Raw genomic sequence first — 27,725 nt, 5'->3', positions numbered from 1 at the left:
GTTTGATCCATTCCAATTCATGGGAAAAGACTGTTGTATACGTTTTGTAAGAGATTAATGCTCTGTTTGAATTAGAAATGAAATTGAGGAAAGTAATAGAAAGGATAGAAATAAATGAAAATAAAGTAGAAAAGATGTGTTGTTTGGATGGATAGAAATAAGAAGGAAAAAAACAGTAGAAATTTGGTATTTCCATCCTATTTCTCTCCTCTCTCTTTACACCCAAACAAACACAGGGTAAGAGACATCATTCCACCCCCCCCCCCCCCCCCCCCCCCTTTATTTACCATGTTTCTTCTGTTTCCTACAGCTACTTGTCTATTCTTACATGTGTTTTATCTCCCTTGGTTTTCTATGTGCTGGGAATTATTCATGGTGAGTGATTTCACATTTTTTAATGACTTGAGATTGTTGTTTTTCTGAGAAACATCACTATAAAACATCAAGACTACCTTTTCAAAGTACTGCTTCAGAATGTGACTATCCTTGACCATTGTTATCTGGGAACAGAAAATTTGGTGATTTATTTAAGCTTAATTTGGTTAAGTAATTCCCTTATTTTCAGGCTAAACTTCCCTCTGTCCTGAGGACTTATCGAGATACACTGACTGCTGATATGAAGAGTGCTATTAAGACTGCTGTTGCTGAGTTGCTTCCGGTTCTTGCTTCTCGAGGTTCAGAGTCAGAATTCTTTTCTGGAGACAGAGCTGTGGATGCAGATGGTGAGAATTTCGTTAGCATAATTGATTATGTTTGTCTGTACGAGAAAATATACTTTTAATATTTTTCTTCCATTGTGGTTTTATGTGATCTGTTCTACTTTCAACTTTCTAATGCTAAATAGTAACTCAGGTGGAGGTGCATCACTTGCTAGCAAGTTGCGGAGCCTATCATCTGACTGTTTTGTGCATCTTCTGAGTGCTATTTTCTTGATAGTACAGGTAATTTATACTTGGCAATTGTTAATTTGTTACATCTTCTAGACTAAAATTCTTGTGTCCTTTGAACAGTATACAGTTTTAATAATGTAAAGGATGTGTGTTTATGATATGTTGCTTGTATTGCTAAGCTTCACAGACACTGTTATACAAAAGGGATATGGCATGCACTTGAACATTTCTGCATATAAAAATTTGAAAGTGTCCCCATGTTTTTTGAAGTATCCTGTCTCTTAGAAATGGAGCAACTTCTTTTTAGTGGGAGGGGGGGATGTTCCTTGGTGAGGTTTTGGTGTGTCCTCCTACTTTGAAACAGTTTGTACTGCAGAGGTTTGAAGTATTTGTCAAAATGGGAGGAAACATTGTGTGGCAATGTTCAGTTCCTGTAGTCCTTTGGTTGCAGCTGAAAAGCTGTCTTTGAAGCTTAACTATTTGCTCCTAAAAGTACTTTGGTATAAGGTTGCACACCTCTTTGTGTGGTGTTTCATGAATTGGCTGTTTCAGGGTTGCCATGTATAGATTGGGTTGCTTTATTGTGTATTTTATTTTGTCTCCAGATATTTTGTTTTGGTTCACTTTGTTTTGAAAGATTTCTTATCCTCCATTTAGTTGAACTTTCTCTTAAATCTATTTTCTTACAAGACAAATAAATGTGAAAGGTGTAGAAGATTATGTAGCTTGGTTGTGAAATTATTCACACTTAGTGCAAGCATAGTTATCAATCCCAAATAATTGTGTGGACTGGCCAACCAAAGTGTGAAGAAAGAAGCCAATAACAAATAGAAATTTGTATGAAATATGAATAAACTGAGCAGAGATCAAAGAGGTTGAAATCAAGCTAGCTGTGCAATGCATGGACATAGTTATCAATATTGTGCTTTAGAAGCATAATAGTGGCATATATAGGTTACTGAAATTCAGTTATACGTTGTTTTGCAACTTAGTTGTTTTAAGAGTGATGTAATAAGATTTTTTTCCTTTTAGTGATTGCAGGCACATTTAGTGCGGGCTGCTGAAGTGAAAAAGGCCATCGAATGGATCTTAAGCAACCGTGATGGTCATTATGCTGCTGATTCAGTTGTGGCGGCAATTGCTCATGGTGCTGCAGCTGCAGAAACATCCCAAGAAAGCGAGTCTCATGGTACTACATTTTTGCCATATTCAGCACAAAGAAGTGTTGCCAAGGGTTCTTCATTTCAGGGAAAAGCAATTGATTCTATGAGCTCCTCAAACATGTCAAAAAATTTCAGGTTAAATCTAGGCTCTTGTTTCTGATTTACTTGTAGTGGAAACTGGAATGCCTTTTCCAGATTCTGTTTTGGTGTTTTAATTGAGAAAGCAAGTAATTTGTGATTAGAGCTAATTTTTCCTTTCAAATTTCCTTTTCCGGTCCTCATAAAACGATAACTGCTATTATGAAGTTCAGAAGCACCCAAACTTTATAATTCAGTTTGAAAATATAATTATTAAGAGACACTGTTGTCTTGTGCCTCCTGGATTGTATTTGTAATTTTTTAACTATATTTGAATGAGTGGACTTATATAGTGAAGATTTCTATAACTGATACACTACGGTGTTGTTATCTCAATTTTTTTTCTTTTTTCTTGCAAGGAATTTCTTTTTTTCCTGTTTAAAGTTTTTTTTTTTTGGTAGTGTTTTCCCTCTTTAAGTTTGATTATTCATTGAATGGTGGCATGTAATATGATATGATGAAGCTTTGAGAGGATGTGAGCAATTCCTCTCTAGAGTCCATTATGTAGCGATGCTTTTAAATAAAGTGAACACATATACAGTGCTTTATATCTCTTAAAAGTTTCTATCCTGTTATTTAAAAATATGATACATTGCTACCAAATATGAAATGGGGGGGAAATGAGACGAAAAATTGAAAGAAAAAAAATTTTGTGCTGCAATATTAATATTAGCCTCTACTTTATTTTTCCTTTAGACTTGAGTGGTTATTACTTGTGGCTATAGCACGAGTGCATCATGATATGAAGAATCTCTTTCCCAGCTTGACTAAAACTTTAGTTTGTTAATTTTTTATTGTACATTTTCAGTTTCCTATGAAAGACTGAAGATGTCACTTCTTAGAATGTTCACTCCTGTTATTCACTTGCGAAAGTTGTGATTGATGACATACAGGCTTCTGATTGCTGGATATTAATTTTTTGGGTTTATTATCTTTTTAGTCCTTCAAAGTTTTAGAATTTTTATTTTTAGTCCCTGAACTTTTTTTTATTTGTTTTTAGTCCTTTAACTTTTTTTTGTCCTTATTTTTGGTCCCTTAACTTTTTTTCTGTCCTTAGTTTGAGTCCCTTTAGAGGACTAAAAAGTAAGAACGAAAAAAGGGTTTAGGGACTAAAAACAGAAATAAAAAGTTCAGAAACTAAAATCAGAAATCCTAAAAAGTTTAGGGACTAAAAAGATAATAAACCATAATTTTTTTAAATAAGTAGGAGTGACATGATGTTAAATCAGTATGCATGTTTATTATATATGGAGTAACTTGTTTTGTCATGCAAGATTAATAGCTCTTATCACATAAATGATGTTAAATCAGTATGCATGTTTATTAGACCCTTCAGTGGTCATTTTGTTGTCGTAGAGGCTGTCAGGAGTCTAGTACTGAATTTCTTTTTGCTGATAACAAATGGCACTTTTGGTTTCCTCCCTTTAAGAATGAGGGTGACGGGGACATCATTTTAATTCACCGGCTACTTGTAAAACTTCCAGATAAAAAAGGAGAATACATTTCAGATCTTGTTTGTTTTCTTCCATAACTTTTGTGTTTTAGTTGTTGTCCCATTTGTTTGATGTTCTCAAACAATCTGATTCTAAACAGAGCTGATATATTGCGAGAAAACGCAGAAGCTGTCTTTGCGGCATGTGATGCTGCTCATGGAAGATGGGCAAAGCTTCTTGGGGTCCGTGCAATTCTTCATCCTAGGTTGAAATTGCTGGAGTTTCTAACCATATACAACATTACCCAGGAGTTCATTACTGCTACAGAAAAAGTATATATTTTCATATTGATTTAAAACTTAAGAATAAAAATTATATGATTTTTGTTCCATGATTTAATTCCCATGCTTATGTTAACAGATTGGTGGGAGGTTGGGATACAGCATCCGTGGGACACTGCAATCACAGGCCAAGGCTTTTGTTGATTTTCAGCATGAATCTCGGGTTAGTTTTAATTTTTGTCCTTTTGTATGACATTCATCATCATGAAATCTTTGTACATAATTGTTAATGGATGCTGCTTTGGATGTAGATGTCAAAGATTAAGGCAGTGCTTGACCAGGAAACCTGGGTGGAGATTGATGTTCCTGATGAATTTCAATCCATTATCAGTTTGCTTTTTACATCTGATAATTTGACTTCTGAGAACCTTAATGAAACCGAGGATGATATTTCTACCAGTTACAATTGTGTGGTGACTAACAATGATGTTCTGCCGATGGCAGACAGTTCAGAGTCAACTGCTGAACAGCAAATTATGCAGTCTAATTCCATTGAATCATCGATGAATAATGAAACACCAGATAGATCTAAATCCCCGGTTGATTCAACGGAACCAAATAAAGCTCATGGTAGGATTTCATCAGCACATAGTAACAATACTGAGAAAGACCATAAAAAATCTACATCTCAGGCTCTTTATTACAAAGGTGTTGGTTATCACATGGTAAACTGGTTAGTTATCTGGATTCAACTTCTCTTCTTTCCCAAGTAGTTGCACCTTCTGTTCCTTTTGTTTTCTTTTTTCAGTGTTCTCTGTCTCTCTGAGTATGTTTGTGTGGGTATGCTGGAATATTTTATTACAATATTACAATATACTGTTTTCTGTTAGTCTTAATTTGAAGTTGCCTATTTGTGAGGTTCAATTGTCTTTTTATGATTTTGTTTGGGCTGCCATCTTGTGAATACATTTAAAGTAGCTTTGTCATGTTTGCTTTTAGTGGCTTAATATTGTTGAAGATGTTGTCGGAGTACATTGATATGAACAACCTTTTGCCAACACTATCCTCAGAAGTTGTTCACCGTATAGTAGAAATCTTGAAGTTTTTCAACACAAGAACATGCCAACTTGTGCTTGGGGCTGGTGCTATGCAGGTACTGCTAGAATTGTTCTCAAAACCGTTAGTGCATTTTAGATATATGTGCATATATACATGTGTGTCAAGTCTTACGTTTACCAATTGATCCTCTTCCTTTATATATAGAGCAAAGTCTTTAATGGTTTAAGCTTTTAGTTCTTCCTATACATCAGTTAATTGGACATTCTTCCATTTGATTAACGTTTTTTTTTTTTTTTTGCTGAAGCCTCTATCATATCCTTGTTCATCCACCTTAACATTTCCATTTGTTATGCACTAAATTTTTGCTCTTGTTGGCACCTCATTGCTCAACATTCAGTACCATAGAGCATCACTGGTCTTTTAGCCAGGTCTTATAATTATTTTAAATATCTTGTTATAGATTATACATAGTATAGGCACATAAATACAACAGTCAACAAAACTAGCCAATCCTTATTTTCACCAAATACTGTCAGCTACATGGATTCTAGCACCATTGTACTTGTTGTCAGATCAAAATTTTGAAACTTAATGTAATTCAAATTTCCTAATCTTTCTAGTCTTATACCATATCTTTTATGGTCTCCCTATTGGCCTACACCCCTCCATTGGTTGGCTGTTATCATGCCATGTGTCAGAGTATAGTTTGTCATTTTACATGCCTAAACCATCTTAAATGACCTTCCTAGTGTTTCACTTTTATTGCATCTATTGTCCATTTTGATATACTGAATTAATTATCTGTTGCAACATACTCATTTCTATTAATTGAAATCAAAGAAACATAGAAAGGAGAGAGAAACTTAAATGTGAAAATTATCATTAGAAGAGTCAGTAGTGTGAAGCCTTATATAGGAAGGTTGTATGACTCATTGCTGAGTCAGCAACTGACAGAATAACAGATACACTAATTAACACTAAAATGCAAAAGAAATTACAATGAGATATCAAATACAAATGTACATTATCTCTAATATTCCCCTCAAACTCAGGGTGGTTGTGGAAGAGAGAGTCATGAAACCTTATATAGGAAGGTTGTATGACTTATTGCTGAGTTAGCAACTAACAGAATAACAGATACACTAACTAACTTTGAAATCCAGATGAAATTAAAATGAGATAATGACCTTCATCTTTTGTTCATTATGTACAAGCATATACTTGTATCAAGGTCCCTCCAGAAACTGGTTGGAGCTAGCTAAAACTCGAGGAACTTATCTTTAGGAATTTACTTCTGTGTTAATCAAGCCTAGCATGGGGGAGTATATACTTGAATCATTTCAGCCTGTGTAACTATCCTGCTCAGAGAAAAACTGCAAGATAATGCTGGGTTTTAGAGTTTTTGGGTTTCTCATTTTGGATTTTATTTCATCTAACTGATTGCTGTATATGTGCCAAAACAAACTTGAAGGACAAGACATAGCCAAGAATTTTGTTTGCTTCCAAACTTCTTCTGTATTGGGTTTTTCCCCCCTAGTTTATTGATCTATCTTGATCCCATTTCAATTTTTTTTTTTGGAAGGCAAAAGTGTAGTATTATTAATATAGAAACATAACAGTACCATAAGTACTGAGTATAACAAATACAAGGCACTCAAGGTGCCACCTTCCAAAAGCAAAACCCAACAAAAAACCCCACCACGTAAGGAGATATTACAAATTAACCAAAGGACTCCGGAAGATTGGTAGACCAATGGTTAAATGGAATATTGAAACCTTTCTCTCTAACTTTAAGCCAAGACCAAGCATGAAATACAGCATCATCCATCACTTTGGGAGGTTCAAATGGGGTGCCCTTAAAAAGAGGGAATTCCTATGCTGCCAAATAGTAATAGTTAGAGCAATCCACCATACACACCTCCTACTGTGATTCCTCTGTGCCCCGAAACCATCACAAAATTGAATAAAATGTCTAGCAGGGTCATCTGAAAAAGCTCCCGTAATCCGGATCCAACTCATGGATTCCCACCACAGCCCTATAGTCATTCTGCAATGAAAGAAAAGATGGTCAGCCTCCTCCTGGTGATTTCATCAAAGAGGACACATAATATCCTGTAGAGCCACATTTCTCCTGAACAAATTAGCCCTGGTAGGGAGCCTATCCCTAAACAACCTCCATGACATCTCAGCCCTTGGGGGGATTTTAAGCTTCCATAGAATCTGGAAATTCCTGCTGTGCTGACCAGGGCTATTGATAGGTAGCAAGAGCCTATATGCTAACTTGGTAGAATAGATCCCAGTAGGGTCAGCTTTCCACAACATAGTGTCCTGCAGCTGCTGATGAATAGAAAAAGCAGATATATCATCCATGAAAGCTATTGCTTGCTCATTTTCATGGTCAAAAAGGTTCCTTCTCCATTTAAGATCCCAGCTCCATGTATTCTGATAAAACTTCCCCATCTTAGAGATGGGAAGGTTTTGCTGTCTGCTAATCAAGAATAGTTGATTGTACTTCTGCTGAAGGCTGCATCCCTGTCCTAGCCATGAGTCTTGCCAGAATCTTACCTTATCCCCACATCCAATCCTCCAGGTCATATTCTGATGGATAATGTGAAAATCAGGCTGATGATAAAGCTTTCTAAGGTCCTTCCACCATTGGGAATGACATCCTTTATCTCTACCATTCTGCAAATCTGACAGTCCTCCATATTTGGAGGTTAGAATTCTGGCCCAAAGCTGCTTGTGATTGGAAGCTAAGTCCCAGATCCATCTTCCCCTCAAGGCTGCATTGAATTTGGACAGGTCTTTGATCCCCAGTCCCCTTTCAATCTTTGGAGTGCATATGTCAGCCCACTTTACCCAAGAAATTCTGTTATGGTGTTGATTTCCCCCCCCCACATGAATTTCCTTTAAAGAGACACCAGTTTATCTACTATTCTTTGAGGAATCTTGAAGAAAGATAGAAGATATATAGGAAGTGCATTCAGGACAGATTTTATCAAGGTGACCTTGCCACCCATAGATAGAATTTTCTGATTCCACTTTGAGAGCTTAGCTTCAAATTTGTTGATCAAAGGCTCCCAAACCACCTTGCTGGAGTCTTTAACAGCAATAGGCATGCCCAAGTAATGGAAAGGGATGTCCAACTTCCTACAGTTCAGAAATTGGGCTGCTTCATGAACCCAATTGGTCTGAAACCCGACAACCCCAAACTGGCTTTTTGCATAATTAATCCTCAAACCCGAAACCATTTCAAAGCCCCTAAGCATGGACTTCAGCACAAGAATATTATCCCAAGAAGCCTCTCCAACAAAGACTATGTCATCAGCACATTGCAATATATTTATAGGCACGTTTTGCTTCCCAACCAAGAAACTTCTATAGAGGTTTTTATTCAAAGCCTCTCTCATCATGCCAGTAAGACCCTCAACCACTATATTAAAGAGCAGAGGAGCCAAAGGGTCTCCTTGTCTCAGTCCTCTAGAGGGGACTAGTTCCTTTGTAGGGCTCCCATTTACTAAAATTGAGATAGTAGCTAATTGGAGACAAGCAGAAATCCACTGTCTCCATTTAGGGCAGAAACCTAGCCTTTCTATCATGTAGTCCAAGAAAGACCAAGATACTGAATCATAAGCTTTTTCAAAATCCACTTTAAAAATCATAGCAGACTTCTTTCTCTGAATAGCTTCATTCCACCATTTCAATTTACTTGGAGCTTTCTATGACACCCTCTATCCACACATATATATTAATAATAAAAGGATAAGAATGCGGAATTAATTGAAAATTTTAAAACACATTTAAATAAAAACATTTCAAAAGGATAAAAGGTTCACATTCGCTTAGTGAAATTATAATAGAACTTGTTCAAATAATGGTAAAATTATCTCGGCTCAAAACAAGGTCGCTCATTCTAAATGGAAAGAAGTCACACTAAAGTGGAAAGCATAAAACAACTATATTATTCTTGGAATTATAAAATATGAAATAAAATCCTATGCCCTGACGTCACATTTATCAAAGCATTTCTCTGGTACAGACAAAACCTCTCCATCTCTAGCATGAAACTCATCATATGTTGGTTCACCTGAAACAAAATGGCATTCAGCCCAAACACAAACACATACTGGGAATGAGATATCATATTCGTATATAATAAAACACTAGAGCATGTGAAACATATAATACTTAGAGCTGAATTTACATAAACAACGTCACTTCACAAAATCACACACATTATTCACACTCATTCAAGTTCACACACTCCAGAAAATAACATCAAACCACAATTGTTAACTCAATGAAAGTCAAACACAAGTGTTATGCAACAGATACCCTAGATTCAAGCCTACATGCAATGTGATACCATTTTTCAGTGAAAAACCTTGTCGGGCACCTAGAAGTACACGATGAGACATGCCTCACAATGGCTAAGGCAGGTCACTCTCACTAAGTGAAATCTTAGGGAGATCAGTTAGGGTCACTCTGTTTTGCGAGAATGCTCCAACCATGTAGGATCAACACAAGCTTAAAAGAGCACTCAAACTCAGTGTATTTCCAAAATTATTTTAACTCATCGCACCTCAAGTGATTAAACTCGTCAAGTTCCCACCCTGAAGCCCATTAACTCGTCGCCCTTAAAGAGTCTTATATTTGTGTGATTGCAGAGTTCATAGCTCACAACTCAATACATACAACATCTCAGCACACAATCTCATTAAATAATAATATTCTCTAATTACAACATAATAATAACTTTCGAGGTCATGTCATATAACATTACAAAATCATAAACATCAATTACAATAGAAAACCATACCCATATAAGTATTTAATTATATGTATGATAATACTAATAAACTTCGTACCCCATTGTCCGGAGGCTCTTCGCTATGCGAAGGTATGGGGGAGGGATGTTGTACGCAGCCTTACCCTTGCATATGCAAAGAGACTGTTTCCGGATTCGAACCCATGACCAACAAGTCACCAAGGCACAACTTTACCGCTGCACCAGGGCTCGCCCTCATGTATGATAATACTAATAATAAAATATAATAACTTCAAAGCTTCTAACTATATGGAAAATATATAGTCATTGTTGGACACATATATACTATAATAATATGAGTATATATTTTTAAATGTAAAAGAATGGGTTCGTGAATTGCAAACTGATTCCTAAAGTATACTTAAGTAAATATATATCACATACAAAATTACAATCTAAAATGAGTTGTTGCAGCCGCATCACTAAATAAATTTATAAATTTATACTACGAGTCAGGATCTTATCTATATATTAAAAACATGTATGAATGTACACTAATTATATTGAAAATGCAAACTACAAGGAATTCAAAGCACAATTTAATTCAATATTTATACCACAATACACCAAAATTCAACCAAAAATTACTACATAATAATTTCAATAATTTAGACCAAAATTAGAGTGAAGCACTTAAAGTTTTGAACCCATTTTCTATGGCATGCATATTCATTTAACTCAACGAGCCAAATACAAAAAAAGAAACAAATACAAAAAAAGAAAAAAAAACTAAGCTTGTGGAAATTCGGATTTCCTATCATATAATTAAGGCAAGAGTTATATTCCTATTTATCTATATGATTGACGTGAAGGGCCAAGGTACAGCATTCCATAACCATTCACTATATAAAGTTAGAACATCGAAATTTTCATAATTCAAAGTCATTGCAATTTGGAAAATTCTCGGAAGCCTGGATTGTCACAAAAATTCATATATGTGTAGTTGAAACAGTTTATTAAAAATTCATTTCACAACAATTTTGCATCGGGGCATCAACTGATCCGTCAATCATAGTCAATTCGCGATTAAAAGCATAAGAACAAAATTAAATTTCAAAAAACAGCCCAAAATAACTCAAAATTGGTCCTCTACGGATTCCTACACATGTTCATACTAATCCCCAAGTGTGGGTAAGTCATCCCTTACTTCGATGTAGTCATTCAAACGTTCTCCGTTAGCAACGGTGGCGTTTCTTGTGCTCTCTAGAGCTCCTCCTCCAGTTGCTTTGTTAGGGTTCTTGTGTGTCAGAGAAAAAAAAAGAACAGAGAGTGTTTTGTATAAACTGTTCTGGTTTAAAAGTTCCTTTATATAGTGAGAGAACTGATGACCTAATTTTTTATTTTTTTATTTATTTTTATTTAAATGAAAAACTAAAAGGCACGGCTGTTACACCTTCTCATTCTAGTGGCTTCTAATTCTACCTATGTTTTGTGCAGGTGTCTGGTTTGAAGTCCATCACGTCTAAACACCTGGCATTGGCAAGTCAAGTCATTAGTTTTGTACATGCTATTATTCCTGGTACAAATGCACTCACCTAAATGAAGTTTTTAATGTTGTACTGAAAGGAAATTTTTAATGTGTTTCATGAATTTATTATATTTTTTTTCATTGTATGAATTAAATTATAACTTTGTTCTTCATTTCTGGTATAAGAAATTCGGCAGATTCTTTTTCTTAAAGTACCCGAGACTAGAAAAACACTATTGCTTTCTGAGATCGATCGGGTTGCTCAGGTATGAGCTTCATTGTTATTTAACCTTTACTCCTTTTGCCCTTTTGTTAGAGGGAGACTTATTCAGATGTTTTCCTACATATTGATGATGAAAATTCATTATTGCATTTTTTAATGATTGTGGGAAGTATGGCGATTTCTTTCTTTTCCTACATATTGATGATGAAAATTCATTGGTAAGCAATTCATCGTGTATAGTGAAAATTTACTTGTAGTTGAATAAATGGAAAGAGATTTTCCATTTAATTACTCTTACTCTGATTCCTTTCTTTTTCATTTGAATGGAAAAAGAAATATTGTTAGAGAGGAAGGGAAGCAGTAATAGAGAGGATAAGACTTACACAAATATTTGCAAGTTGCAATTGCAACAATGGTTGAGTGTTGAATCTGGAGGTCAATAGTTTAGATTTTGCAGCCTTTGTCAGAATATTGATTTTTGGAAAAGGAATAAGGAGAAGGAACCCTGAATGTGTTACTCTTATATCATCCATTAGATCCTTTTTTTCTTTTCCTAACTTAACTTTTTTACTTAAATAAAAGCATGTTTAAAAAATTTACAATAATCAGATGGAAAGAAAAAAAAAAATTTAGTGTTTTCGGAGCTAAAAATTGTAGTGTTTGCTTTTTTATTGGAATAGAGTCTGATGGACATTTGGCTCAACACAATTTTTATGTCTTCTCTCCTAATGCATGGAATGACTTTCCATAGTGTTTGGTTTTTTTATTGGAATAGAGTCTGACAGACATTTGGCTCAAGATTATATTTAAGTCTTCTCTCTTGTAATGCATTCTATGACTTTACTCTAAACAAGGCTGTACTGTGAATTTTCATTTTTTGAAAGTTGAAAACAAAGGTTCCCTAATGTTCCCACTGGTTTCTTCATGTTCAAATTCTTTTATTTTGTCATGATGTCATCTATGAAATTCAACAGTGTCTGCTGTTAATTGTGATGACTTTTCAGTTTCTGCACATTTGTACCAAAAGTTGTTGCTCACTTTCTTATTTTAAATTTTCCTTAATTAATTCCTTTTCTGTCCCGTACTCCTTTCCGCACATTTGTATCAAATGTATAAAGTGTCTCTGTTAAGGAGTATGGCATTCATCTTTCTAATCTATAACTGCATGGGATGGAGGCATTTTAAGTGGAATTTCAAGTATGAAAATGGTTTATCCTTCCTTAAGTGTTCAAACATCTTTACAAAACCGTGGCTTTCTAGGGCCTGTCATAGTTGGCTGACCTTGTGCTCCCTATTCTTTTTGGTTTCTCTATTTAGGAGGATACCATTTGTTTGTCCCTTTTTTTTTGTAATTTTTCTCCAATGAAGTATATTTATATATGTATAAATTAAAAAAAAAATGATTCATTTTGTTTGCCTAAAAATTTTAAGAACTTCTAAGAATGTATTCTTTTATAACATTTGCTTTATTGTTCTATTTTTTCCATTCCAGGATTATAAAGTCCACAGAGATGAAATACATAGCAAATTAGTTCAAATAATGCGAGAAAGATTACTGGTACATTTACGTGGGTTGCCTCAAATTGTTGAGAGTTGGAATAGACCCGAGGATGCTGACCCTCAGCCTAGTCAATTTGCTCGGTCCCTTACAAAGGTAAATAATTACATGTAAATGCTTAGATGGTGTTCTGTCTTTCAACTTCTTTTTCTTTTATCTTGAATTTCAAAATTTAAGATTTTTATATGCATCTTCCTATCTTGTAGTTTAAAGCTTAAATATGAATATGCCAAAGAGCACAAGAAACCTTTTGTAGACAATATGGTGGCTCACTAGTCACTCCGCTAGGTTTATCATAAATAAGGAAGTGATTGTTGCACAATCAAATTTGAGATGAACTCCTTACAGATGTTCAATAAACTATTTGTCAAACTGATTTAATAACTTAACTACTTATAGGTGACCACAAATTTATGACCAGTCATTATATATATGTTGATAATGGTTTAGGGTTGTTTGAAATTATCATTTTTGAGTTCCACTCTCATGCCCCACCTCTAAGCAATCTCATAATTGGAACTTATTTATTTTTGGAATTTTTTATTAGGAAGTTGGATACCTCCAACGTGTTCTATCTCGAACTTTGAATGAAGATGATGTTCAAGCAATTTTCAGGTAAGAATTGCAGAAATTTTCTCTTTCTTTATTCTTATTTGATGAAATATCATAATCAAGAGTACACTACTGAACATTGTACCTGTTGTTTCATATGCTGGGATGTTTATTAAAACGATGGGTACATTAGGTTAAGATTAAGATCCTACATTAGCTATCACAATGACTTGGACAATCCACCCCCATTGTGCTAGCTTTTGGAATTTAGTTGGCCCAAATTATTTCTTGAAGAAACCCATGGAGGTGAGATAGAAAGAGAGAAAACTGTAATATTATGAAACTGTTATTGTATTATGAATGAGTTAGTTACAACAGAATTGCACAGTAGGGTATATATAGAGTTCTAACTACAGAAGCAGTTAGCTTAACTAACTAACTCTTATGCTGAGTCAGCGATGACTCAGCTGTATCTACTATACACTATTATTCCCCTCTCAAACGCAGAGTGCTCTGAAACTCAGTGAAAGAAAGCACTCTGAGTTTGGATCGCAAACCCAGAAAAGACTGCTTGGCAAGAGGTTTTGTCAGCACATCAGCAAGTTGAGCATAGGCAGGAACATGACACACCAGCAGGGATTTATCCAAAACTTTTTCTCTCAAAAAAGATGTTTAATTCCCTGTGTTTGGTCCTTGAATGAAGAACAGGGTTGCGACTCAAAGCAACAGTGCTGAGATTATCACAATAGACAGCTGGAGTAATAATTTTAATACAGAGTCCTCTTAGTAAGGATTGAATCCACAAAAGTTTTGATACAGTAACAGCCAAGCTTCGATATTCGGCTTCTGTAGTCAATTGAGCAACAGAGGACTGTTTCTTTCATCACCAAGAAATAGGATTAGGACCAAAGAAAATACATCCCCCTGAAATTGAACTTCTGTCAACCGTATCCATTCCCTAATCAGCATCACAGAAAGCTTCTGAAGTATAGGGTTCTCCCTGAGGAGCAGATTTTAAAGACAACCCATAGTCTATAGTACCCTTTAGATACCTTAAAATACACTTGAATGCCTTCCAATGTTCCTACATAGGTTCTGACATAAACTGACAGACCTTGTTTACACTGTAGCTCAGTTCTGGCCTAGTTACAGTAATGTACTGAAGTGCCCCAACAACCGACCGATAGAGAGTAGCATCAGCAACAGGTACTGAAACAAGCTTAATTGTACCATGTTTAGTCAACTTTAGATCAGAGGGCATAGGAGTGAGTATGGCATCAACCATCTTAGCCTTTTCAAGCTGATCACAAATATATTTAGCTTGAGATAACAGTAGAGAACCATTACTCAAATGTTTTACTTCAATACCCAGAAAATAATCCAAATTTCCTAGTTGTTTAAGAGCAAAACAGCATGTAGTTTGGTAATTAAGTTTTGAATAAGAACAGGAGATGACCCTGTGATGATAATATCATCAACATATATCAACAGATAAAGGCACTCAGAATCAGTCTTGAACACTAGAAGGGATGGATCACACTTGCTTTGAACAAAGCCAAAAGTCAGTAGTGTTTTGGTTAATCTTTCATACCAGGCCCTAGGTGCCTGTTTTAACCCATAGATAGCTTTCTTGAGTTTGCAGACCATACTTTTATCAGAATCAGCGAATCTAGGTGGCTGTGTCATGTAGACTTCTTCCAAATAGCCGTTAAGGAAAGCATTGTTCACATCGATTTGCTGAATAGACCAGTGATGAGTAAGAGCAATAGTCAACATTATTCTGAATAATCCTGACCAGGGATTTGATTACTTGGCCACCAACTTAGTTTTATACTTCAAGATAGAGCCATCAGGATTCTGTTTTACCCTGAAAACCCACTTGCAGTCAATGGCTTTTATTAGCCATCAGAGCATTGTACTCTTGCTGCATAGCTTCCTTCCGCTCAGGAGATGAGAGAGCATGTTTAACAGAAGTAGGTTCAGCAGTAGTTAGAATTAAAGTAGGATATAACCGAGGTTGTACAATACCTGACTTTGATCTAGTTTGCATGGGATGTGTATTTTGAGGTTGAGGAGGAGTAGAGGATAAAGAAGTAGAGGGGCTAGACTCAACATTTGCTGGAACAGAGGATGCAGCTTGTTCAGTGGGAACAAGCCGAGGAGAATTCAACTCAACAGGTTGAGACAATGAACTAATGGACTCTATAGACTATAGAATGAGAAGGAGGATCGGGATGAGCAGTAGGTATAGGAAGGACACCAAGAGGAATTAATTGAGAGGGAACACTATAAGGAGGGGATAAAACTTGAGGCTTAGCAACAGAAAAAGGGAAGCTGGACTCATTGAAAACAACATCATGAGACTGAAAAATTTTACCCTTTGAATCAAGACATTTATATCTTTTATGATGAGGTGAATATCCCAAAAAAGTACATGGACTTGACCTGAAATCAAGTTTATGTTTGTTAAAGGGCCTTAGATGAGGAAAACACATACACCCAAATACCTTTAGAAAAGAATAATCAGGATATTTGTTAAAGATCATCTCATAAGGGATGGTATTTTTGTGATAGGCAGAAGGGAGTCCTAGTAAGAAAGATCAACTACACCATTTTGATAGTGAGTATGAGGACAGATAAGCCTATGATGAATGCCTAATTTATTAAGATATTGAGTAAAAGGTCTAAACTCAACCCCCCCCCAACAATCAGTTTGAAACCCATAAAAGAAAGCATAGGTGCAGGTCCCCATAGATCACAGAATATTAACTTGAGAGGAGCACAATAGACAGAATGAGAGGGAAGTCTGTGAGATTTGCCAATACAACAGGCAGTACACAATTCTTCTGTCATTTTATTGAAGCAAGGTATATTACGAGTCCTTAAGAACATGAGTTACAACAGCAGAACTAGGATGACCTAGCCTGTTATGCCAAAGGGAAACTAAACTAGAGTTACTATTATTGATTTCAGTAGTACTGACATTATTACAATGAGAAGACAAAGCTGAAAATGAAGACATATGAACAGAGGCAGAAGCCCCTCCAACAGTAGACTTGACAGAAGAATTCAGAAGATTTGAGAAGACATAGAGGCCATCTTGGCTAAGAGCACCTCTGGGGAGTATTGAACCATCAACCTGAGATTTGACAACACAATGAGATGAGTGAAACTCAAAAAAGACATTATTATCTTTGACAAACTGACTCACACTAACTAAGTTCTTAGTTATGTGGGGAACATGCAATAGATTATTTAGAGTTAATTTAACATTAGAGGCAAATGGAGACTGAAAAATTGCTGAACCAGTGGAAATAATAGGCAAACCTTGACCATTACCAAGGAAAACATGCTCATTGCCCGAGGTTGGAACTTCATTCATCAAGTTCTGAGGAGATGCAGTGACATGATGAGTTGCTTCAGAATCTATGTACCAATTCTGTGCCTGCTGAGCAGGATTAGCATTGGCTAAGTAGGCTTGAGGAGCTTGTGCATTCTGCTGTGGCTGAGAATTAGGCCTCTGATAGGAGTAGTTTCTGTTCTGATTCCCAGAATGATTCTGATTATACTGCTGAGTTACATAATTTGGATTAAACCTGTGATAGCAATCAGCTGCACTGTGTCCAAACTTGTAGCAGACTTGACACTGTATTTTATACCTATCAGTATTTCCATAATTTGCAGCATTTCCATAATTCATGTGGTTACCATTTCCGAAATTCCTGCTATCATTATTTCCATAGTTTCTGTTATCATTGGTACCATAATTTCTGTCTCCTCTATATCCATAACCAGATCTGCCACCTCTTCCTCTGGAATTAGGAGATCTGCCCCCATCATTATGTTGAGGAAACTGCACTTGAGGTGCTGATTCTGAATCAGTATCCTCTGCCTTTGCTGTTTGAGCTCGAGTTAAATTCAGTGCAGGAGCAACAACACTTTCTCTTAACTTTTCAAGCCTTTGTTCTCGAATTGATCAATCTTACTGCTGATTGCAGTAACCAGTGACTCATATTCACTTGGTAAACCTTCAAGAATAACATCTATCTGTTCCTGAACAGAAACAGTTCGTCCATGTTCAATTTACTGCTTCCAAAGCAGAAAGTTATTATCCGTAAGTTTAGCTGTAACATGATATGCGAAATTATTGGCAGTGCTGGAGGAGTTTACCGGACCTCCGGTCACCAGAACTGCATTAATCGACGACGATGACATAGCAAACACAAAAACTAGAAGCACGAAACCTGATTCTGAAATCGCAAGCAAAGAGAACACGAATCTGAGACCGCGATCAGAGAAATCGCGATTAAGGAAGAACAGAGAGAGATGCCGCAAACACTAGCAAATCTTACGCAACCAGAAACGAGTCCAGAGAAGTGCGACAAACGGAGATATCGCAAAAACTGAAATCGCGAGCATAGAGAAAACAGAATCGTGATCCAAAAAATGAAATCCAAACAGAACCAAAAACACAATTGAAGAGATACAACAATCAAAGAAATGCAGTTTCCAGATCGGAAAACCAAACAGAACAAAAGAAATCGTGGATTCACATGAATCACATGAACAGCTAAAACCGAAACATGAATAGAATGTGCTTGCAGAAGCAAAAAATTAAGATCCAACTGCCATTGAAGGCTTTAGGAAGCTCTGAATACCATGAAGAAACCCATGGAGGTGAGACAGAAAGAGAGAAAACTGTAATATTATGAAACTGTTATTGTATTATGAATGAGTTAGTTACAACAGAATTACACAATAGAGAGTTCTAACTACAGAAGTAGTTAGCTTAACTAACTCACTCTTATGCTGACTCAGCAATGACTCAGCTGTATCTACTATACACTATTATTTCTTAATTCTAATATATTGATTTGTACGTAACAAAAGGTGATTGATTATTTTGTTTCTGCTAGGCCTTATATATGGATGTAAGAATTAGAGATAGGGCAAAGAGAAGAAGTCCTCTGGTAGCACCAAGGATCAAATGGTGGCACTTGAAGGGTGAGAAACAAGGAATCTTCCAACAAAAGATATGGGAGGGTTGGTGTGGACAATCACAAGGAAGTGCAAATGATATGTGGAACAAGATGTCCCAAGAGATTATTAAAGTGGCTAAAGAGACGTTGGGTGAATCTAGAGGTTTTGGACCTAGGGGTAAAGAATCGTGGTGGTGGAATGAAAATGTTCAGAGCAAAGTTAGAGTAAAAAAGGAGTGTTTCAAGGAGTGGTCTAGGTGTAGAAATTCTGAAACTTGGGATAAGTATAAGATAGCTAGCAATGAAACCAAAAAGGCGGTGAGTGAGGCAAGAGCCCAAGCTTTTGACGGACTATACCAAGCTCTAGGAACCAGGGACGGAGAAAGATCTATATATAGGCTTGCTAAGGGTAGAGAGAGGAAGACTAGAGATTTGGATCAAGTAAAGTGTGTTAAGGATGAAGAAGGCAAAGTCTTAGTGCATGAAAAAGATATCAAGGAAAGGTGGAAGGCGTATTTCCACAACTTATTTAATGATGGATATGGATATGACTCTAGCAGTCTAGACACAAGAGAAGAGGACCGGAACTATAAGTATTATCGTCGGATTCAGAAACAGGAAGTAAAGGAAGCGTTGAAAAGAATGAGTAATGGTAAGGCGGTGGGGCCAGACAACATACCTATTGAAGTGTGGAAAACTCTTGGAGATAGAGGTCTTGAGTGGCTCACCGAACTCTTTAACGAAATTATGAGGTCAAAACGCATGCCGGAGGAATGGAGGAGAAGCACGTTAGTGCCAATCTATAAGAACAAGGGGGATATACAAAATTGTGCAAATTATAGGGGAATCAAGCTCATGAGTCATACCATGAAATTATGGGAAAGAGTGATCGAACGGAGATTACGAAAGGAGACTCGAGTTACTGAGAATCAATTTGGTTTCATGCCGGGAAGGTCGACCATGGAAGCGATTTATTTATTACGGCGGGTGATGGAGCAATATCGCATGGCCCAACAAGACTTGCACTTGATTTTTATTGACTTGGAGAAAGCGTATGATAGAGTGCCTAGAGAGATTTTGTGGAAAGCTCTAGAGAAGAAAGGGGTTAGGGTTGCATATATTCGAGCTATCCAAGATATGTATGATAGGGTATCGACTAGTGTTAGGACACAGGGTGGAGAGTCAGACGATTTTCCCATCACAATTGGTTTACATCAAGGGTCAACCCTTAGCCCCTACCTTTTTACCTTAATTCTGGATGTCCTCACGGAACAAATCCAAGAGATAGCGCCGAGATGCATGCTTTTTGCAGATGACATAGTCCTCCTTGGAGAGTCGAGGGAGGAGTTGAATGAGAGGTTGGAAACTTGGAGACGAGCTCTAGAAACACATGGCTTTCGCCTAAGCAGAAGCAAATCGGAGTATATGGAATGTAAGTTCAACAAAAGAAGGAGGGTTTCTAACTCAGAGGTGAAAATAGGAGACCATATTATCCCTCAAGTCACACGGTTTAAATATCTTGGGTCTGTAATACAGGATGATGGTTAAATTGAAGGGGATGTGAATCATCGCATTCAAGCAGGATGGATGAAATGGAGAAAAGCATCGGGGGTGTTATGTGATGCAAAGGTACCGATCAAGCTAAAGGGAAAGTTTTATCGGACTGCGGTAAGATCGGCGATTTTGTACGGAACAGAATGTTGGGCGGTCAAGAGCCAACATGAGAATAAAGTAGGTGTAGCGGAGATGAGGATGTTGCGGTGGATGTGTGGTAAGACTCGACAGGATAAAATTAGAAACGAAGCTATTAGAGAGAGGGTTGGAGTAGCGCCTATTGTAGAGAAGATGATGGAAAATAGACTTAGGTGGTTTGGGCATATAGAGAGAAGACCGGTAGACTCTGTAGTGAGGAGAGTAGACCAAATGGAGAGAAGACAAACAATTCGAGGCAGAGGAAGACCCAAAAAGACTATAAGAGAGGTTATCAAAAAGGATCTTGAAATTAATGGTTTGGATCGAAGTATGGTACTTGATAGAACATTATGGCGGAAGTTGATCCATGTAGCCGACCCCACCTAGTAGGATAAGGCGTTGTTGTTGTTGTAGGCCTTATCTATTATTAATTGATAAGAAACCTAGTTCTGCAAAAAGTAGTGTAGTAGCTTTGAGTTTTTAATTGGTTTTCCTCCCTGTAAATGATTCTTTTAATGGTAGAGATTTGTTGGTGTCTCTGTTGTTATTCACTGTTTGATTTATGGTGTCTGATGAAGTAATATTTTCTTTTCTATGGTTGACGTATTATATCTGAAGATCATGAAGTGGGTGATCCTGATTTACTATTAATTAAATAACCATTTATGGTATGTTTTGGATAGAGTTTGGAGGGAAAAGGAGGCAGGGATAATTTTTCATTTCTAAATTGAGAGAATTAGAAAATATTTATTACTATTGGTTATTCTGTTAAATTTCCTAGATCTACATTATTTTCTATGATGAATTATGAAATAAAATTCTTTTATTTTCCCATTTAAAAGGAAAGAAAGAAACACTACTCTCTTCATAGAAAGAAAATTGATTGGATAATGCTAACATTGTATGAATACCTACAACTCACTTCTCAAGTTTGTTATTTTTCAGCCAAGTGGTTGTTATATTTCACTCACAAATTTCCGAAGCATTTTCAAGATTTGATATAAGCACTCCTCAAGCACAGAATAGGTATTTACTTCTCTCAAGTTATATTATGAAGAAATAAATTTTTAAGGAAGTTTAAAAATGCAGTAACTTTTGTTTTCATTTCTTAAATTTTCCTCACTTGCCAGGCTATATCGGGATGTCAAACATATTCTTCAATGCATACGATCATTGCCATTGGGTGATTTGAGTAAATCTGATACCCCAAACTGGGGTCAGCTGGATGAATTCTTGGTGAAAAGATTTGGAAATGATGCTGCTCAGTAAACTGTATTGTAAAGTAGCAATTCAATTGCTTCCGTGGGAAGGCTAACATACTTTGGAAGATATGGGGGTGATTTAAACCTTCTTCACTCTGCATTTTCGTGTAACATTAAATTGAGGTAATATTTTTGCTACTTTTTGTTCTTATCTTTTACACAAAGGAATTCTTGTTATCTTGATCATTTTAATTTCAAATAGGGACCCAGGAAAGCCACTAGGATCAGGCTAGTAAGGTGATTTAGATGAGGTCATCAGTTCAAACCTCGTTACCATTGTTATACCAAAAAAATAGGGGGTCTGTGGCATGCCTGAATTTATGTTATTTCACTTTGAGGTGAATGATAATATAATTTTTCTTAAAAGAATAGTATGCCAAATTTTAATTTAATGTTCCTTGTAGCAAATTGTAAGGTGAACATGCTTGAATGCTAACTAATCAAAATTGATGAAAATTATAGGATATGCACACAAGAACCTCTAAATATTTTATCAGGTCCTGGGTAGGTAATCAGTTGACTATAATAATGTCGTTTGTATGAAGTCTAACTGGCTGGTATGGTAGGCAGGGTAGTGGACTTTTGATTAGTTTTTGTTTTGGCAGATAAGAATGGAAACAGAAACAAATAACAACAACCGTATCCCATTAGGTGAGATTAGCTACATTAATCATGATACTATTAGGCTTACTTAAAAACCAAATTCATCGAAATATTATTCACTTAAATCTCTTTTAATAACTTCTTTCAATGTTCTTGATCTATTTTTTACGGCTTTTCACAGGCTTAAAAACCATGTGATCTTTCTTTCAGTGTTTTATGAATGCGGGGGGGATTAAATATTTTGTTGTGATGAGAGCATTTTACACAACTGCATTCCTTAGCTTTCATAAACAAAACCTGAATTCCATTTTCTCCTCTTTTTTTCAGGCCTTTGGTTGGTCTGTAGTAGATATACAAGGTAATATATCATTTCTGAGCATTGTGCAGCCGTGGTTGGTCATTTAACAAGTTTTGTAGCAGTCGATGTCAATATTCAAATTCTTGGTTTGTCTCCATAATTGTAATGTTAAGTCGAAAATAGATATGATTTAGTGAATGAATTAAGTTTTGACCCCCCCCACCCCCCCGCCCATCAATCCCTTAGCGTCTTCAGCCATGGATATCGATGCATCAATATGTACACAATTCGAGAAATCTATAGTGATATTACCGATTTGTGTGTTATGTTCAAGTGTATATTTGGGGTTCTCTTTCGAGAAGTACCTACCTTCAATGAGGATTTCTTGAGTTTTTCATGAGCAACAAAACCTTTGCAATAGAATAAAAGCCAAATATACACCTTTGCAATCAATGTTGCAGGAGGTTCATTTGATTGTGCTGACACTGTAAGCATTGGACAATGATACTGTCTATCTGTATTTTAAATAAAAAGTTGTATTATTAAATATATGCTATTGTGACATTAATGAAGTTTAACTATGTTAAAAGATATTTTAAAATTGAAGTATCTTTTCGTATAGTTAAAAACTAAATTGTATAGTTTTGTTTCCTACATTTCTCATACCTTCGCATAGCGAAAAGCCTCTGGGCAATGGGGTACGAAGTTTTTATTGCTTTCCTCGAGTACAGGACCGATTATAGTATGGTTTTGATTTCTCTTTAAACCATGTCATGATGAGTTGAATTATATGGATGAATAAGGGATAAAATGGCAAACAAGTGGGATAAGATTAAAGAAAAATTAAAGGCCAAAATTAAAATTAGTGGAACTGGGGGATTTAAGCCTACTTCAAGGTTTTTTATTAAAAGAGTAATGGAGTGAATAGACAATTTAGACCCTGAGATTGTAACCAGTTTACATATTAGTCCTTAACTTAAATTTTAATTCAAAATAGTCCATATCTTTACATTCGTTATGCAAATAAGTCCTTGTCGTTACATTCGAGGTAACGTCGTTAATGAGATGCATTGTTGGCAATTATAGTGCCACGTAAGCTAACCAACGTGCCACTATTGTTGGTAGTATTGCAAAATAGTCCTTCTTCTTCACTATGCTTCTTCTTCGTCATCCTTCACTCAACCATTGTGCTTCTTCTTCGTCATCCTTCATCTTCTTCTCCCTCTCCCTCTCCCTCTCTCCCCTTCCCAATGTCATCTCTTCATCTTCTTCCCGGTGCCACCACCACCCTCAACTCCGCATTCCTCCTCCACCCCCATTCTCCCCTCTTCCCCTCCAAAACCCTAACCCCCAAAAAACCCAAACCCCCCAAAATTAAGCAAAAAGAAAAATAGACAAAGAAAGTAAATCTGTACAACTCAATTGAAGCGAGTTCATCCAAATTATCCTTAGTCCTTACCTTCGCAGAATGAAATAAGTTCTTGAAAATGGTTCCAGTCCCTTAAAGTTTCCTCTGTGAGTCTCTCGACAACTGTCCCTTTTTGTTTAAATTGCAAACTGTTAAGTAAAATTTAGAAGCACCAGCTTTTTGAAAAACACTGATAAAGATATTTACCTTTGGATCATCAAGAAGTCTGAGAGGTGTACCGTCAACACTAAGGAGGTCCCTGACAGATTCATTATAGATCTCCAGTGCTGAAAACTTCAAAACAAATTCCCTTTCTGTGCGCTGTGAAAGGTGAAAATATAATCGATATAAGGATTTTGAGGATGACAAAGCAATGCAGTGATTCATTGATGAGTTCAGATTTCATTTACCTTTTCTATGTAGTTGAAAATATCTGCTATGGCAAAATCTGTTATGCCACTCATGGTGTATGTTTTTCCGCTGCTTGTTTGTCCATACGCAAAAATGCTTGCTGATCAAATATGCCCGACCGAAGTTGTTAATGTAGAAATTCCATGGACGTTCATTCTTATGAAGGAAGAAAAACAGATAAAGGGAACAAAGAAAAACTCACAGTTGATGCCACTGAGAACTGAAAGAGCAACTTCCTTAGCTGCTTCTTCATACACCTGCTTTGTAGGGCTGTCATTCCTAAATACTCGATCTACAGAGAAAAAAAAAACTCACGGTGGATCAACAGAGGGAAGAAAATTTAGCTTTTAACCCATGTTGGACTAATGGAATAATAAAACCCAAAGGATGGTCTCCTTCTATTTTCAATTTTTCATGTATAGAAACAACCAGATTTATGACATATATAATAATTTTCTCCTAAGCAGACTGGTCATAGCTGACAAATCATCTTAAAGTTGAGCAAGTCAGAAGAAGGGTCGAGCGCGAACGAAGATCGAGAAGCATAGAGAGAGAACTATGGCTTCAAAAGAAAGAAAATTTGTGTTTCTTTAGATTTTTCAATTTAGTCCTTGCCACATGGGATTGCTGACATGGACTCAAACTTGTCACATTGGGTTGCTTACGTGGACTGAGGTTTTCCAAATAGACATTTGACTAACGGAACAAATTAGATTTTAACGGCAAGGACTTATTTGCATAACAAATGTAAAGATAGAGACTATTTTGAATTAAAATTTAAGTTAAGGACTAATATGCAAATTGGTTACAATCTCAGGGACTAAATTGCCTATTCACTCAAGAGTAATGTGAAAAACTCCCCGTAAAACTCTTACATGTATACTAATCTTCATTTGAGCACTTAATTGATTATCTTTGGTGAATTCTTTCTTTTTAATTATGATTTTTTTTTCATCCACAAGATTTGAATTGAAGACATTACCTAAGAAGATTAATTCAGTATCATTTGAATCAATGATTTGTCGGTTAATCAAGATTAATTTAGTATTAGGTTTCAATTCCTTTTCTAAGAATCATTTTTTATTAAAAAGTTTAGCTTCTTAAATAGTATTAACATAGTTAAACTATATTTATTTTCTTTTTAAATTCAATTAAACTATATTCATAATTTAGTAATCTTTGGCAATCGATATGTATTGTTTCATTAACAAGCTAATTTTCATAAAATTTTAAGTATACAAATAATCTTCTCTAATAGAGTCAAATCAGTTGGTACCTAAAAAATTCGATGAATAACAAAACATTAAGACTAATGAAATTTTATGAAAACTAAGTATGCAAAATCCTTGCATGCTTATCAATAAAGTGTCTGCTAGTCTTTGAGGCAAAGAGCTTATGCATTTTTCCATGCTAAAATTTTATGAATAGTTTGTTGTCTCAAGGTCAGGAAGGAATTTAAGACTATTTAAGGATTCCTTTGATAGCCTACAAGTAGATGAATAAAGTAAAAAAAAAAATTGAGCATTATGCCCTTAACCTAAAAGGAAGGAATTATTAGGTTGTTTGAGATCATCATAGTTCTCTACTAATTTTCACATAACACATAATTAGTGTTATTAATTTTCTTTCATAAATTGTAAAATTTAAATGTGTTATATGAACATTTATTGAGACCACAAGTAGGTGGTGATGGGATTTTCTTCGTACATCATTCACAATTCTTCTACACCCAATATTTTTTTTAAAATTTCAAACTTACCCCTATTTACTTCTTCTTCATTTGTTCGTTCTTTTTTTATTTCTTCATACACCATTTATTTTCATTTTCTTTTGGCTCAGCTCCTCCTTCCGTGTTGTGGCTGGTTTGGTCAAAGTGCATTGTCCTAGTGGTTCGTTCGTAGTTCGTGGTTGTCGTCATGATCGGTGTTGCGATACAACGACGGAGGAGGTTATTTTTTTTCATCTGCAACTTCGATCTGTGCCACACGGATTGGTAATCCGTAATAAACATACTGATTTGCAATTCATATGAATCATATAGATTTGCAATTCGTACGAATCATATTGATTGACAATTAGTATGTTTCTTACAGATTGTCAATCTGTAAGAAACATATAGATACAGATCGTCAATCCGTGTAACTTAAAATTAAAAATTTAAATAAAATTATCTTTAGTTTTTTTAAATTTAGTTATATTTTTAGTATATTTGTATAAATATTATTACATTAAATAGTTTATTAAAGTGTATAAAATATGAAAAAATAGATAAAATTATTATATATATGCTTATCATTTTCAATGTAATATATTAGTATATGTAGTAAAAAAAATTGAGTCATAGTATATGTTAAAAAATATATTTATTGATATATATATATATATATATATATATATATATATATATATGTTTTTGTCAAGTGTAGAAGATTTTAAAATAAATTTCAACATTGAAGTTTTTTTAAATAAATAGATTTATTTATAAATAATTATAATTAATTATAAGTGATAACTATTCATACATTTTATTAAGAGATAAACTATTGTTTTATGTATACAGAGGTATAAATTATTATGTCAATCCGTATAGGCTATACATATAAAATTTCATTAGTTGTCGTTAATTTGTTGCTACCCATGAGGACGTATTGCAATGAGCTCGTATTATTGTGTATGAATATTGGTTTTGTGGTTGTGATAATGAGGTCAGATATAGATACTGGAAAGAGAGGAATGACCTCATTTGTTTTAATTGGTTGTGAGATGAGTTGAAAATATATAGCATACAAGAAAGATTTAGTATGAATGGTGACTGACGGTAGAAAATGTGGATGTCCCTTGAAGCTGCAAGCGAAACGAGTGTTGGGAGGTGAAGGGTGGATGGTGATGTTAATATGTGAGACTTATAATCATGCATTGGATAAGTTATTCATTGGACATCCATATGTTGGTCGACTAACTGAGGATGAGAATATTATTATTTTTTATATGATAAAGTTAATGGTCAAACCAAAAAATATTCTTCTCACTTTGAAGGAGTACAATTCCAAATATTGTACAACAATGAAGCAAGTATACAATCCAAGATATGTATACCGTTATTTTATAAGAGGCAATAATAGTGAAATGCAACAACTAATGAAGCTTCTTGAATGTGATCAGTATACTCATTGACATATACTTGGTATTTGTTATAGGCAATACCTACAAAACCAACAGATATAGGTTGTCTTTACTTGACATTGTTGGTGTAACACCTACTAGGATGACATTTTCAGTTGTATTTTTTATTTCGAGGGAGAACATATAAACAATGTTGTATGACCCTTGAACGGTTTCAAGGTATTTTTTCTGAGATGTGATGCAATCCCTCAAGTTATTGATAGAGATTCAGCATTGATGAATGTAGTGAAAACTGTCTTCCCTGAGACAACTAACTTGTTCTGTCAATTTCACATTGATAAAAATGTGAAGGTAAG

At 35.4% G+C, this 27,725-nt stretch overlaps 1 protein-coding gene across 1 annotated transcript in view; it reads left to right on the top strand.

The window, feature by feature from the left end:
• Positions 1-22,976, top strand: part of LOC114385647 (vacuolar protein sorting-associated protein 54, chloroplastic-like) — a 32,626-nt gene extending 9,650 nt beyond the window's left edge. Inside the window, exons 6-19 of the mRNA XM_028345646.1 lie at positions 566-722; positions 853-941; positions 1,932-2,188; positions 3,785-3,956; positions 4,045-4,128; positions 4,217-4,638; positions 4,905-5,058; positions 11,230-11,311; positions 11,447-11,526; positions 12,976-13,137; positions 13,589-13,656; positions 21,210-21,290; positions 21,395-21,649; positions 22,457-22,976. Coding sequence (XP_028201447.1) covers positions 566-722; positions 853-941; positions 1,932-2,188; positions 3,785-3,956; positions 4,045-4,128; positions 4,217-4,638; positions 4,905-5,058; positions 11,230-11,311; positions 11,447-11,526; positions 12,976-13,137; positions 13,589-13,656; positions 21,210-21,290; positions 21,395-21,533 — 1,947 coding nt within the window. The 3' untranslated portion in view covers positions 21,534-21,649; positions 22,457-22,976. The remainder of the gene's footprint in view (positions 1-565; positions 723-852; positions 942-1,931; positions 2,189-3,784; positions 3,957-4,044; positions 4,129-4,216; positions 4,639-4,904; positions 5,059-11,229; positions 11,312-11,446; positions 11,527-12,975; positions 13,138-13,588; positions 13,657-21,209; positions 21,291-21,394; positions 21,650-22,456) is intronic.
• The last annotated feature ends 4,749 nt before the right edge of the window (positions 22,977-27,725 follow it).

Source organism: Glycine soja, chromosome 15 (assembly GCF_004193775.1).
Source record: "Glycine soja cultivar W05 chromosome 15, ASM419377v2, whole genome shotgun sequence".
Lineage (NCBI taxonomy): Eukaryota > Viridiplantae > Streptophyta > Magnoliopsida > Fabales > Fabaceae > Glycine > Glycine soja.
The sequence above is the reverse complement of the archived record's forward strand: the minus strand, read 5'-3'. Positions and strand labels throughout refer to the sequence as shown.